This window comes from Macaca fascicularis, chromosome 2 (assembly GCF_037993035.2).
Source record: "Macaca fascicularis isolate 582-1 chromosome 2, T2T-MFA8v1.1".
Lineage (NCBI taxonomy): Eukaryota > Metazoa > Chordata > Mammalia > Primates > Cercopithecidae > Macaca > Macaca fascicularis.
In genome coordinates, this window is record NC_088376.1 from 40,955,111 (window position 1) to 40,968,273 (window position 13,163).

At 43.2% G+C, this 13,163-nt stretch overlaps 1 protein-coding gene across 1 annotated transcript; it reads right to left on the reverse strand.

Moving 5' to 3' along the window:
• Positions 1–275: 275 nt before the first annotated feature.
• A4GNT (alpha-1,4-N-acetylglucosaminyltransferase) lies at positions 276–11,163 on the reverse strand. Its single transcript, XM_005545872.4, has 3 exons — positions 11,087–11,163; positions 9,600–10,033; positions 276–3,627 (listed from the first exon to the last, which is right to left on the reverse strand). The coding sequence occupies exons 2-3, from the start codon at positions 10,005–10,007 to the stop codon at positions 3,013–3,015; spliced, it is 1,023 nt and encodes a 340-aa protein (XP_005545929.3). The 5' UTR covers positions 10,008–10,033; positions 11,087–11,163; the 3' UTR covers positions 276–3,012.
• Between the last annotated feature and the right edge of the window lie 2,000 nt (positions 11,164–13,163).

The window sequence follows — 13,163 nt, forward strand, 5'->3', positions numbered from 1 at the left end:
CAAGCAATTCTCCTGCCTCAGCCTCCCAAGTAGTTGGGATTACAGGTGCCCACCACCACGCCTGGCTAATTTTTGTATTTTTAGTAGAGACGGGTTTCATCATGTTGGCCAGGCTGGTGGTCTCAAACTTCTGACCTCAAGTGATCTGCCCCCATTAGCCTCCCAAAGTGCTGGGATTACAGGCATGAGCTACCACGGCTGGCCATAACACATGTTATGGAATCTTATGATTCCATTTGTGGTTTTTTTAACTGTTGATATGAGAAACTCAGGAATGGTATTCAAAATATTTAATGAGTCTGGCAAAGATACCACCCAATCAGCACTGATGCTGGCCGTTACCCTAGAGAAGGAAACAAGGCAGCCCTGTTGAATTGTGGGAGTCCTGGGGAAAAAGCAAGGGCAGACAAGGTGGCAGTGTAGGGTATTGGAAGAGACTTCTTACCAATAAGCAGGAATACATATGCAGAGAAAGAGTGAGACGTATCTACAAACTTGACAGTGGTACACAACAGGCACTTTCACGTTTTGCCCCACACAATCCTATTTGAAATTCTAAGAATGAGTAGGATTTGAAAAAAAATTAATACAGGAGAAAACACCAGCATGAGCCTATTCTCAAAATGTAGCCTGACATAAATTAATGGCATAGATTCACAAAAGACCAGAAGGAATCCAGGGTTATCTGGGGTCCCAGGAACCTCACATTTCTTACCACTTACTACTCTTGCCATCATCACTACCACCATGTTTTGAAATGTTCTTTTTCACTAAGCAAACTGGATTCATTAAGTAATACATTATTACTTTATTTCCTACATTTTTTATTAATCAAAAAACATATTAATCAGAAACATAATTTACTGCCAGGTAAAGCTCCCTATAAACATCAAATTATCATTAATGTCAAAATGAATTTGTGTATGTGTGTGTATGTGTGTGTGTGTATACATTTATTTACTTATTTATTTATTTGACATAGGGTCTCACTGTCTTGCCCAGGCTGGAGTGCAGTGGTGTGATCACAGTTCACCATAACCTAGAACCCATGGGCTCAAGTGATCCTCCTTCCTTAGCCTCCTGAGTAGCTAGGACTACAGGTGAGCCATCATGCCTGGCTATTTGTTTCTTGTAGGGACAGAGTCTTGCTGTTTTCCCCAATCTGATCTCAAACTCCTGGACTCAAGCAATCCCCCCACCTTGGCCTCCCAAAGTGCTGGCATTATAGGCATGAGCCAATGTGCATGGCCAATTCACATGTTTTTGAAATATCGAAAATATTTCTAATCAAACCCCTCAAAACCCTATTGGTCAGGAATGTTCGACAGTTGAAGAACCATTTGTCATGCATTCTCTAGATGTAGAAGTGAGAGACCTATGTGTCCCTGCTTGTCTCTAAGACAGCTAGCCCTAGAAATCCTCACCTGTGGAGACAGTCAGGAGAACTGAAAACCAGTAGCAGTTCCTAGGACACAACCCAGAGGACAACCATGGGGTATGGCAGCAGCCTCAGAGCCTGACGATGGTATCAGACATCTACAAGTCCAAAGCAAGTAGCTGTGAATAAATAAAGCTGGGGCATGAGACATGACTTGTAAATATTTTTTAATAAGACTGTCAGAGCAGTGATTTTTTTTTTTTTAATCTGGCTCTATCACCCAGACTGAGTGCAGTGGCAAGATCTTGACTCACTGTACCCTCAACCTCCCATGTTCAGGTGATCCTCCCAACTCAGTCTCCCAGCTAGCTTGGCCTACAGGCATGCATCACCACACCTGGTTAATTTTTGTATTTTTTGTATAGACAGGGTTTCACCCTGTTGCCCAGGCTGGTCATGAACTCCTGGGCTCAAGCAATCCACCTGCCTCAGCCTCCCAAAGTGCCAGGATTCCAGGTGTGAACCACTGTGCCTGGCCAGCAGTGATTCCTAAAGGGGGAAATATTAGAATAAAAGAGGGATAGATGGATATAGTTTGAAAAGGTATCATAATTTTATATTCAAGGGCAAATACAAACTTTTTTCCGTAAAGCAAACTATCAAAAGGAAAGTTCTAGAAAATCTTCGCTGATAAGTGTTTGCTGAAATATTCTCATAACAGTATAATTCTCATACCTCCTGAAAATAAATAAATAATTTATTTGTAATTGACAAATAAAAATTGTATTTATTTATGGTGTTTTGAACATGACATTTTGAAATGCAGGAGGTAAATTTTTATGTGAATCTAAAAAGGGCAGCAGTTTTAAATAGTCTAAGTTTGTAATTTGTTTCTATGGGCCAATTATGACAGGGTTAAAGTGTATATTGGAAAGAGGTAGGGTAGAGAACAGCAGACACCCTGGGGAGGAGAGGAGACTGTCCCAGGGTCATGAGGCCAGGGATTAGGATATAAGTGCTGAGGACCTCATCTGCTTGATCCAGCTGTATCTGCAGCATCTAAATCAATGCTTGGCACATAGACCAGGCTCAGTTAATATTTATTGACTGAATGCATTAATGAATGTCAAAATCAGGACTAGAAATCAAGTCTCTTTTTACCTCAGTCAATGCTCTAACAGGTCCTGGAATTAATCTTACTGTATTAAATAGAACATGTGGCAAAACTGTTCGCTGCCTACCCCAGTACCCATTTTTTCTTCCTCCTTAAACTTCCCAGCCTCTCTTGCAGCTACATCTCAGTCAGTGCAATGTAAGAGGAAGTGTTATATGGTACTAGCAGGAAGTCTTCACAAAATAAAGCAAGTGCACCTTTCCTCTTTTCTTCATCCTACTGCCTGAAATGCAAACATGGTGGGTTGGAGGCCAAGCAGCCACATGGACCATGAGTGTATGTTTTATAGCCAGTATTATTTGGGATTGTTCTATTATAGACAGAGAAAGCTAATCCTAACTGACATTTGAGAGGTAACCCTCTGCCCACCCCCGCAAGGGACAGTGGAGATCAAGTGAAAATGTGGCACTCCAGGAAATATCCATTTCCACACTGCAGCAGCAGCAACCCAGTGTTAGCTCTATTTGTTACCTGGACCCAGCTCCCCAGTCACTGACCCCTCTGGGCCTTGAATCAGGTCTCTGTAAGTCCCGGGACAGTGCTTGCGATAGAGATTTTCCACCAGTGTGTTGCTTCCTCTAACCACAGCCCGCCCCTCCTGGTTCATGTAGTTCCACAGATGCAGGGCATAGGAGTCATTGAAGCTTGGGTCTGTATCCCACACTTCATAGTAGCGCCTCCACTCTGGATAGGAGATGGGGTAAAATCTTTGGGGGTGTAGGAAGGATATGTTCAGGCACCTGAGGTCGCTCAGCTCCTGGAAGTCTTCAAGTTTACACCATACCCTCAACATCCTTGTCATCAAATCAGGGCCTTGGTTGCCCCAAATGTCTGAATTATAGTGTTCAACAAAGTTTTCCATGCATTTCCACAAAAAGGGGTGCTGGGGGAGGAACCCAAATACTCCATTACTAGAGTACCGAGAACCCTGGGCAGCCAAAAAGTTCTCCTCAGGTATGGGCCTGATGGAGATGACATCGGTGTCCATGTAGATGCCACCGTATTTCCAGATGACGGCCAGGCGGGATGCGTCCGAGCTGATGTGGAGCCAGTTTCTCTCTATGCTGGTGTTGATCTGCAGGAGCAGGTGCAAATCAGTCCCAAGTAGCCAGGGGGAAGAGGGAGGGGCATCACAGCAGGAGGCCAGGCCCAGAGAAGCTGGGGAGGGGTTAAAGAAGCCAGCTTCCCAAAATCCTATTTGCCACAAGCCCGATTTTGCAAATTTACCAAACTTACCTCACTCCAAAATTTTTCATTTAAGTAAAAAGTTTGCAGCAATCAGCATCAATGGAAAGGTTTAGCACCTTTTAAAGATTTCATGAAATGGTTTTTTAAAAACATTAAAGCATTGGAAAGATAAAGAAGAAATCCAGAAAAGATTTCACAATGCACTGTATGATTCATTCTTCAATGTGGGTGGCATAAACTACAAATATGAAACTGTAGAGGAAGAACCAAATAAAGCCCTTAAAATGCTAACAACTGACAATGAAAAAATCAGTATGTCTGCTCTTTGAAAAATTGGTAAAAAGAATCTTAAAATGCATACCTTTGCTCATTTATTAATTCCTCTAATAATATTTAATGAGGACCTATTTACTATGTGCCGAACTCTATTAAAACTGCTAAGGATACAGCAGTGAACAAACAAACAGAAAACCCTACTGGGAGGAGACAGATAATAAATAAACATTATGTGTCAGATGTTGACAACAACTATGAAGAAAAAAGGCTGGGTGAAGGGACTGTGAAGGGGCCAGGGTGGAGCACTGTATTTCATTAGTTCCCCCAGAAACTGGAATGAAGTGGGTGGGTGACCCATGCCCATAGCTGAGGAAGAGAGTTCCAGGAGGAGGGAACTCCTAGAACTCTCTTCTCTTGCAATAGAGATCGTCCACCAGTGTGTTGCTTCCTCTAACCACAGACCTCCCCTCCTGGTTCATATAGTTCCACAAATGCACGGCATAAAAGTCACTGAAGCTTAGGTCTGTATTCCAGTGAATACAAGGGCCCTGAGGCAAAAGCACACTTGCCATGTGCGGGAACAAGGAGGAGGCAGTGGGCTGAAGCAGAGTAGAGAAGGGAGTAGGGTAGGCAATGAGATCAGAATTGGACAGGGGTGGGGAGGGAGGCTAGATTATGTAGGCTGGGGCCAAGACTGAAGTTATTGGGAAGGTTTAGAAGAAAGGAGGGACGTGATCTCAAGTAGTCTTCAAAGGGTCACTCTGGCTGCTGTGTGGAAATCAGTCTGGGGTAGGGTTGGTAGGTGGCAAGGGCAGAAGCAAAGGCAGGTTAGGAGTCAGTTGACATAATCCAGACAAGAGATGATGGTGCTAACAGTGGGGGTGAGGGAAGGGCACATAATGAAGATGAAGCTGGTCAGCATTTTCTGATGGGCTAGATGTGGGGTGGGAGAGAGAGGAGTCACAGATGACTGCAAAGGCTAAAATGTGGGCAAAACAGAAAATTACTTTAAAAAGAACAAAAATAAATCAGCATAAATGTCAATGTTCTCATATGGAATGCTAAGATTTTGAAGAGAAATAGCAAAATGTTTTGTTTGTTTGTTTGTTTGTTAATTTTAAAGACATTGGACAAAAGGTTAAACAACTACCCCTGGCTTTTGACAAAATAAACAGTCTTTAAAATTCTGCTATCCAGTCAAATGAAAGCAGGTCAACTAAAACTTTGCAGAAATCTTCACAAGTTGTTAAAAATTGTCACATTGTGCTGGGCGTGGTGGCTCACACCTATAATCCCAGCACTTTGGGAGGCTGAAGTGGGTGGATTACCTGAGGTCAGAAGTTCGAGACCAGCCTGGCCAACGTGGTGAAGCCCCGTCTCCACTGAAACTACAAAAATTAGCTTGGTGTGGTGACAGGTACCTGTAATCCCAGCTACTAGGGAGGCTGAGACAGGAGAATCACTTGAACCTGGGAGGCGGAGGTTGCAGTGAGCCAAGATCATGCCATTGCACTCCAGCCTGGGTGACAAGAGTGAAACTCCATCTCAAAAAAAAAAAAATAGGCCGGGCGGGGGTGGCTCATGCCTGTAATCCCAGCACTTTGGGAGGCAGAGGCGGGCAGATCACGAAGTCAGGAGTTGGAGACCAGCCTGGCCAACACAGTGAAACCCCATCTCTACTAAAAATACAAAAAAAAAAAAATAGCCAGGCGGGTGGCGGGTGCCTGTAATCCCAGCTACTCCGGAGGCTGAGGCAGGAGAATCACTTGAACCTGGGAGGTGGAGGTTGCAGTGAGCTGAGATCGTACCACTGCACTCCAGCCTGGGCGAGAGAGCAAAACTCCGTCTCAAAAAAAAAAAAAAAAAAAAAAAATTGTCACATTGTATACAATTGCCAAAAACCTAATAATAATAGCTAACATTTATCAATAATTGTTCTAAGTTCTTTTTAATCTACACAAGTCCTCAAAAATAGGTACTATGATCATTCCTATTTTTTTTAAGTTAAAAATTATGACCAGGGGCGGGGTGCGGTAGCTTAAGCCTGTAATCCCAGCACTTTGGGAGACCGACGTGGGTGGATCACAAAGCCAAGAAATCGAGACCATCCTGGCCAACATGGTGAAACCCCATCTCTACTATAAATACAAAAATTAGCTGGGTGTGGTGGTGCATGCTTATAGTCCCAGCTACTTGGGAGGCTGAGGCAGGAGAATTGCTTGAACCCGGGAAGCGGAGGTTCTGGTGAGCCGAGATCGCACCACTGCACTCCAGCCTGGGCGACAGAGCGAGACTCCATCTCAAAACAAAACAAAACAAAACAAAAACAACATAAGCGCACCAATAAGGATGACCAGCAGAAAGAGGTTGAAGGTTCTAGCTGCTCAGAGAACAGTCGCCCATCCCCACCCTATGCCCATAGTTCTAATTCCTGGGCATCATTAAGGGCTACAGTAGCCCAGATCAGTGCAGCAAACCCAGTGGTCATGAGGGAGTGATGGCACCTTGAGTCTTTCCTAACAGGTGGTTCCCAGCTATCCTGTGGTGGCCTAACTGGGGAAGCACATGCCAGAGCTCAGCATCCCTAGGGTATTATGGTGTGATCCCTGTAGATGTACAGCCTACTGTAGTATCCTGCAGGCTCAGACGGAGCAAACACTTAGGAGCTCTCTAGCTCAGAGCCCATCTTGCTCCTAAAATCCAACATAGTAAAATTAAGGTGCAGCTTAGAGCAACCTAAACTGTGTTCCATGGAACATCAGTGCCAAGAGATTATTTATGTGTCACACTGAAAGAGGGTTCCATGCTCAAATAAGTTTAGGAAGTGATGGGTTGAATCCAGTTAAATTTCTTTAGTTCAGAATGATAAAGAGGCTTTAATATCCTCATGTGCATAATTCATCTGTAAGAAAAGGATGTGGCATGCAGCTTCTCCCAAAATAATTTAATTACAGATTTTTTTCAAGGAGCAAAATACAATTTAGGCAGTGTGTTAGGCTGTTCCTGCATTCCTATAAGGAAATACCTAAGACTGGGTAATTTATAAAGAAAAGACGTTTGATTGGCTCATAGTTCTGCAGGCTGTACAGGAAGCAAAGCAACAGCATTTGCTTGGCTTCTGGGGAGGACTCAGGGAGCTTTTACTCACAACTGAAGGTAAAGCAGGAGTAGGTGCATCACATGGCAAGAGCAGGAGCAAGAGAGAGAGTCGCGGGGGGTAGGTGCCACACACTTTTAAACAACCAGATCTTGTGAGAACCCACTCACTATCCTGAGGACAGCACCAAGTCATGATGGATCCACTCCCATGACCCAATTACCTCCTACCAGGCCCCACCTCCAACAATGGAGATTACAATTCCACATGAGATTTGGTGAGGATATATATTCAAACTATATCAGGTGGTATTAGTCTAGCTCAGGCATCAGGAAACTTGTAGAGTCCCGGAGCACCCTCAAGCAAGTTAGCACTGAGAGCCACAAAGACCAAGCTGGGGTATCCCCTCCACTCCCAGAAACTGCCTCCCTACCCCTCTGCCCGCCCTGCCACTGCACAGGGCAGCACCACCTGTTTTTTGGGAACTCTGCTGTTGGCACTGCCAACACAGTGGAAACTCAGTCCACGAACTGCCCCACCTCCTCCTGATGAGTCCCAATCTGAGGACTTCAGGGCTCTTCAGAAGGAGAGATAGGCACTTTGGGATCTAGAAGTCACTGAGGCCAAGAATAAACTGACCCCAGCAGCCACTCCCAACCCCAGCCCTTACCTTTCTGGCCCACCAGATCCCTCCTCATCAGGTCTGTCACTTAGTCCAAAAAATGTCTCCAGCTGACAGCAACTAGGTACACGCATGCCCTCCACCCAGGGGAGTCCACCCAGTTTCCAGGCAAATGAGGCGGGGCAGGGAGTAGGCTAAATAATGGCTACCCAAAGACCTCAGGTCCTAATTCCTGGAACCTTCTAATGTTACCTTATATGGCAAAAGTATCTTTGCAGATGTCATTAGGAAACTTAAGATGGGGAGATTATCCTGGATGGGCTCTAAATGTAATCACAAGTGTCATTTAAAGGGAGAGACAGAGGGAGATTTTACACACAGAGAGAAAAAGAGCTTTGAAGATGGAGATAGAGATTGGAGTGAGGGGCTATTGACCAAGGAATGCCAGCAGCCACAGAAGCTTGTCAGAGGCAAGGGATCATCCTTCCCTAGGAACTCAGGAGGAAACACAGCCCTACCAGCACTTTGATATTGGCCCAGTGAAAATAATCTGGGACTTCTAACCTGCAGAACTGTGAGAGAACGAATTTCTGTTGTTTTACGCCACCAGGTTGGTGGTAATTAGTTACAGCAGACGGAGGAAACTACCACAAGTACCTTCATAATATCCTCAATTTTGCCACCTTAGCCCACAAAGCCAAAAATATTTACTATCTGGCCCTATACAGAAAAAAAAAGTTTGCTAATATTTGCTACAGCCTATGATTAGAATTTAGACAGAACTTTATGTGGCAAGCAAATAGTATTATTTTTGCTTGTGTGTTTGTTTGAGACAGAGTCTCACTATGTTGCCCAGGCTGGCCTTTGAACTCCTGGGCTCCAGCAATCCTCCTGCCTCGGCCTCTGGAGTAGCTGAGACTACAGGTGCATGCCAGCACACCCAATGCGAATAGTATTATTTTTATGTCAATTTTTAAATGACTTTTTGTTTTCTAAAATAATTTTATTTGTAAAATCAACACATTCTCATCAGTAAATTCACTCCTAATCCAATTATACTAAAACACCTACTATTATTGTGTGTTGTATAGTTCTTTGAGGTCTTTTTTTTTCAATAGATGTGTGTGGGTTTTTGCATAACTTAAATCGTTATAACTACTATAATCACATTATGATATAAGGTGGTTTTAATTCCATATTGTGTTATAGTCTTCATAGGATGTCAGTTTTAAAAAATCATAGTTAAAGCCTGCATAATGGAATCATTGAGTGGCTGTACTACAATTTCCTTAAGCAACCTGATTTCAGTTCTTCTATAAGAGAAATATTAGATTGGCATGTTATTCCCTTATTATGGTTTGCTACTATCATGGGGATTACAAAATTCCTCCGAGCTCCAGGACTTTCTCAATCATATCTTAATACAACCCAATCCATATCGCAGCATTTCACCAATCCTTCATGAATTTTCTACTTACATCATTTCATGTTAAATATTGCCTGGTTTCCCCTTTAGGTGCAAAAAAAAAAAAAAAAAAAAGTTTAACATAAGTGGATTTAAAACGATAGTGAAAAAAAGTGTCCTATACACCTAGAAAAGATATAAAAACTCATTCAGTTAAGAACAGTCTCCAAAGTAACCAAGATCCTAAAAGAAATAAGGCTAGAAGCAAAAGACACGAGAATAAAGATGCACCTAACACAAGTCTCCCCTGTTTATTTGAATCAGTTCTCAACATAAAAAGAGGGCCAAATGAGAGTCAACCCAAATATGAGTTCTAGTTCCATCTCCGACCTGAGTCCTTGCCCTCAGTTTACCCATATATACAATTCGTTGATATTTTAAGTTTTCCTGAACACTTACTTGATTGTACCATGAAAACAATGGTGTGTCTTCAAACAGCCTTTTCATATCCAAAGGGAAGAGGAAAACGTTGTCTATTGCTGAGAGGAAGGAAAAAGCTGGGTATGTGGAGTTTGAGGGCATCGGTGTGGAATCAGTGAGACCCTTCATAAAGAATACCACGGGCCGCTCAGGATAAATCTTGGCAGCAGACTCTACAGCACAGGAGACCAAGTGGGTCGGCTCCATTCTCTCTGAGGTCTCTAGAAACACAATGCCGCGTCTGTGGCTCAGGAGGGCTTCCAACCCCTGCTGGGACTTGAAAGAAGGCAAGCAGAAGAGGAAGCTGGACTTCAGGGTGAACTGGTAGAGGAAGCCACAGGCAAACAGCAAGGTGACTGAAAGGGAGAGCTGGAGCTCCTTCCGCATGTCCTCTTCTCTGTGCCAGCCTGCTCCTTTAAATCAACACAATTAATTAAAAATCACAGCTGCAAAGGCTGAAAAAGGTAGCACATGAGAAAATGATACATGAATATCATTTAAAAACTTAAATTTTAAATATCCTAAATAAAATCTTATGAAATCAAGTCCAGCAATATTAAAAAGAAAAAACGCAGCCAGGCATGGTGGCACATGCCTGTAGTCCCAACTACTAGGGAGGCTGAGGCAGGAGGATCCCCTGAGTCCAAGAGTTTGAGACTAGCTTGGGCAGCATAGTGAAAATTATCACAAAAATTTTTTAAAAAAAGAAAAAGACAAGAAATGTGTGAGAAAGAAAAATGCATCATAACCAATCAGGATTTATCTTAGATTTTAAAAAGATTTGACATTAAAAATAATTAGTTAATAGGGAAAACTATTGATAAAATGCATTATCTTAACAGGCTAAAGAAGAAAAGCCATATCATTTTGGCTCAAGAGATGCCAAGAATGTGACTAACTTTAAGATTCATTCACAATTTTTTTAAAGTACAAGGAAACTTTCTTAAGCTGATTTTAAACAATGTCTACCAGAACATACAGTAATTATCATACTTAATATGAAACATTTGAAACATCCCCTTAAGATCAGGAATATGATATGAATGCCCATTGTCATTGTCACTGATATCATTGGTTACAATCGGATAATTGTAACCAATGCAATAAAACAAGAGAAAGAAATTTCTACTATGAATATTAAAAGAGGCAAAAGTATCTCTAGTTTCAGAAAACATAATTGAAAAACTAATAGAACTAAGAAAAAAAATTAACAAAGGAAGCAAACTGAAGGCCACAGAGTTAAATAAATTGCCAAGATCACACAATTATCAAGTAGCAGAGCTGTGACCCTAACTTGCATCCACCTGCCACCAAAGTCCAGGCTCTGAACTGTTACCTGCAGTGTTTTCCTCACCATAAATGTTAGCTCTAACCAAGCAGAACACAGATCTCAATTCTTAGCAGGTCTATCTTTCAAATTACTTATAACTGTTTTACAAAATACAAAACAGTGAATCAGAGCCTACCTTCTAGCTGGAAACTTGCAGTTAACCAGTATTTGAGATCTTAGAAGCAACAAGTTTTTCCTGCTACACTTTCTGATAAATCGCCACCCAATCTTCCAATTCAACAACACAGGGTGAGTAAATCATTGGCAGATTGAGACTAAACACAAAAGGTTCCGCGGAAGCTCCTCCCTTTACTAAGTTCCCTCAAACACAGACACTTGGGAACAAGAGGGGGTTCACCAGATTTTTAAGGTGACCCACACACTAATCCTGCCTGTTTGTGGATCTATTATGGGGGTTAGAAAGGGATTATTTCACCTGGAGAAAGCTGTATCCTGGCATAACCTTGGAGCCAACATATCCTGCACTTGTTCAGTTTAGCTTGAATCAAAATTATGGACAGAGACCCTGTAAGGTGGTACAAACACCCCTTTGCAAGCACAAAGTTTGATGAAAAGGAAAGAGAGCCCATCACCACAAATAAGCAATGAACAAGTGCCTGCAGTCCAAAGGCCCAGTGATTTAGAATGTAAGAAGTGATTCTCCAGTGTCAGTCACAGTGGCTGCAGGAAGGCTCCTTTTTCCCCAAGGTCCCCCTTGTATGAGCCTCCTCTCAGTCTCAGGAAGCCAGCTTTGTTGTCCTCCACTGATGTGGCAGTCCCCACATTTCCCAAGGTGTTAGCACTCACCTGTGGCCTATTCCCCGCTGCCCCTGACATGAGCTCTTAGTAATCTTCTTTGGAGCCATCCTCTGCTCAGTCACCTGTCTTGGCCATGAGCAGGTATCCACAGTTCCCCCTGGATGCTCTAGTGTGAGCAGGTAGGCCTGCTCCTGAGCAGACTTTGGATTCTAACATAGCAGGTCCTACACAAAGGAATTAAAGCTGCCCCACTCATTGATGGCTTCTGGTTTTCTATGTGTCCAAGGATCCCAGAAACAGCTTGTAGGTCTCCCCTCTTCCTTTTGGAGCTGAATTTCTTCTCTGGACCTCATCAGTTCTGGGCTCAGAGTTCCTTGGCATCTTTCCAAAGTTCTCTGTAATTGGACAGATTGGTTGTTCTTTCCTGTGAAGGGGAGTGGAGATTAGTGCTCCTGCTCCTTGCTCAGGGGTAACTAGAGGACCCCATCTGTGGGAGTGGCAATGCATTCCTGGGTCTCAGGTGGGTCACATATCTTAGCGCCTCGCAATTGCTAGCCCAGTGGCTAAAACTATTGAACAAGTGGTCAAAGCAGAGATCAGTGATGTAGTTAATGGCCTTTGTCAGGTGAGGATGAATGTGAGCATCAGCAATGCAGTGAAATCCCAAACACAAAAAATCCCAAACTTGGTCTGACCAAGAACCAAGTAGAAAGTATGATGGAAGTAGCACTGAGCTTGGAGTTATGCCTCCAGCCACCCCAGGCGGAGGGAACTAGACAAGCCCCTAAACTGCCCAGAGCCTCAACTCCCTTGAAAAGTGCAGAAAATGACTGACCTTAGGCTCACTGTGAGAATGAAAGGGCTCTGTAAACCAAAGAAGCAATTGTCACTTTCTACCAAGGAAAATAGAAGAGAAAAATAGAATTATATCAATATGGATGGTATTTGTACTCCCTGATGACAAACATTAAGTTGTTTTGTTTTGTTCAGAAGAGTGAAATCTCTTCCTTATTCTAACTCTTTTTTTTTTTTTTTTTTTTTTTTGAGGCGGAGTCTCACTCTGTCGCCCAGGCTGGAGTGCAGCGACATGATCTTGGCTCACTGCCACCTGCACCTCCCGGGTTCAAGTGATTCTCCTGCGTTGGCCTCCCGAGTAGCTGGGACTACAGGCATGTTCTACCATGCCTGGATAATCTTTGTATTTTTAGTAGAGACAGGATTTCACCATATTGGCCAGACTGGTCTCAAACTCCTGACCTCAAGTGATCCGCCCACCTTGGCCTCCCAAAGTGCTGGGATTACAGGCGTGAGCCACTGCACCTGGTCCCCAGTGAACTTTTAAGAGGGAAATCTTCAACCCTGTATAAAAGTTGATGACATGTGTTCAGAAGCCAGGTCACTGGTAGTTGGAACCTCTTTAGGTTCATAGCCCGAAGTCTTTCCTGTGTCTTTTT

Bases quoted from the DNA above. Each gene is read 5' to 3' on its own strand.
- A4GNT (XM_005545872.4), bottom strand. From the start codon at position 10,007: ATGCGGAAGGAGCTCCAGCTCTCCCTTTCAGTCACCTTGCTGTTTGCC. The intron at 3,628-9,599 runs GTAAGTGTTCAG...CTGCTCCTGCAG, and splicing joins TGTTTTCATGGTACAATCAA to ATCAACACCAGCATAGAGAG.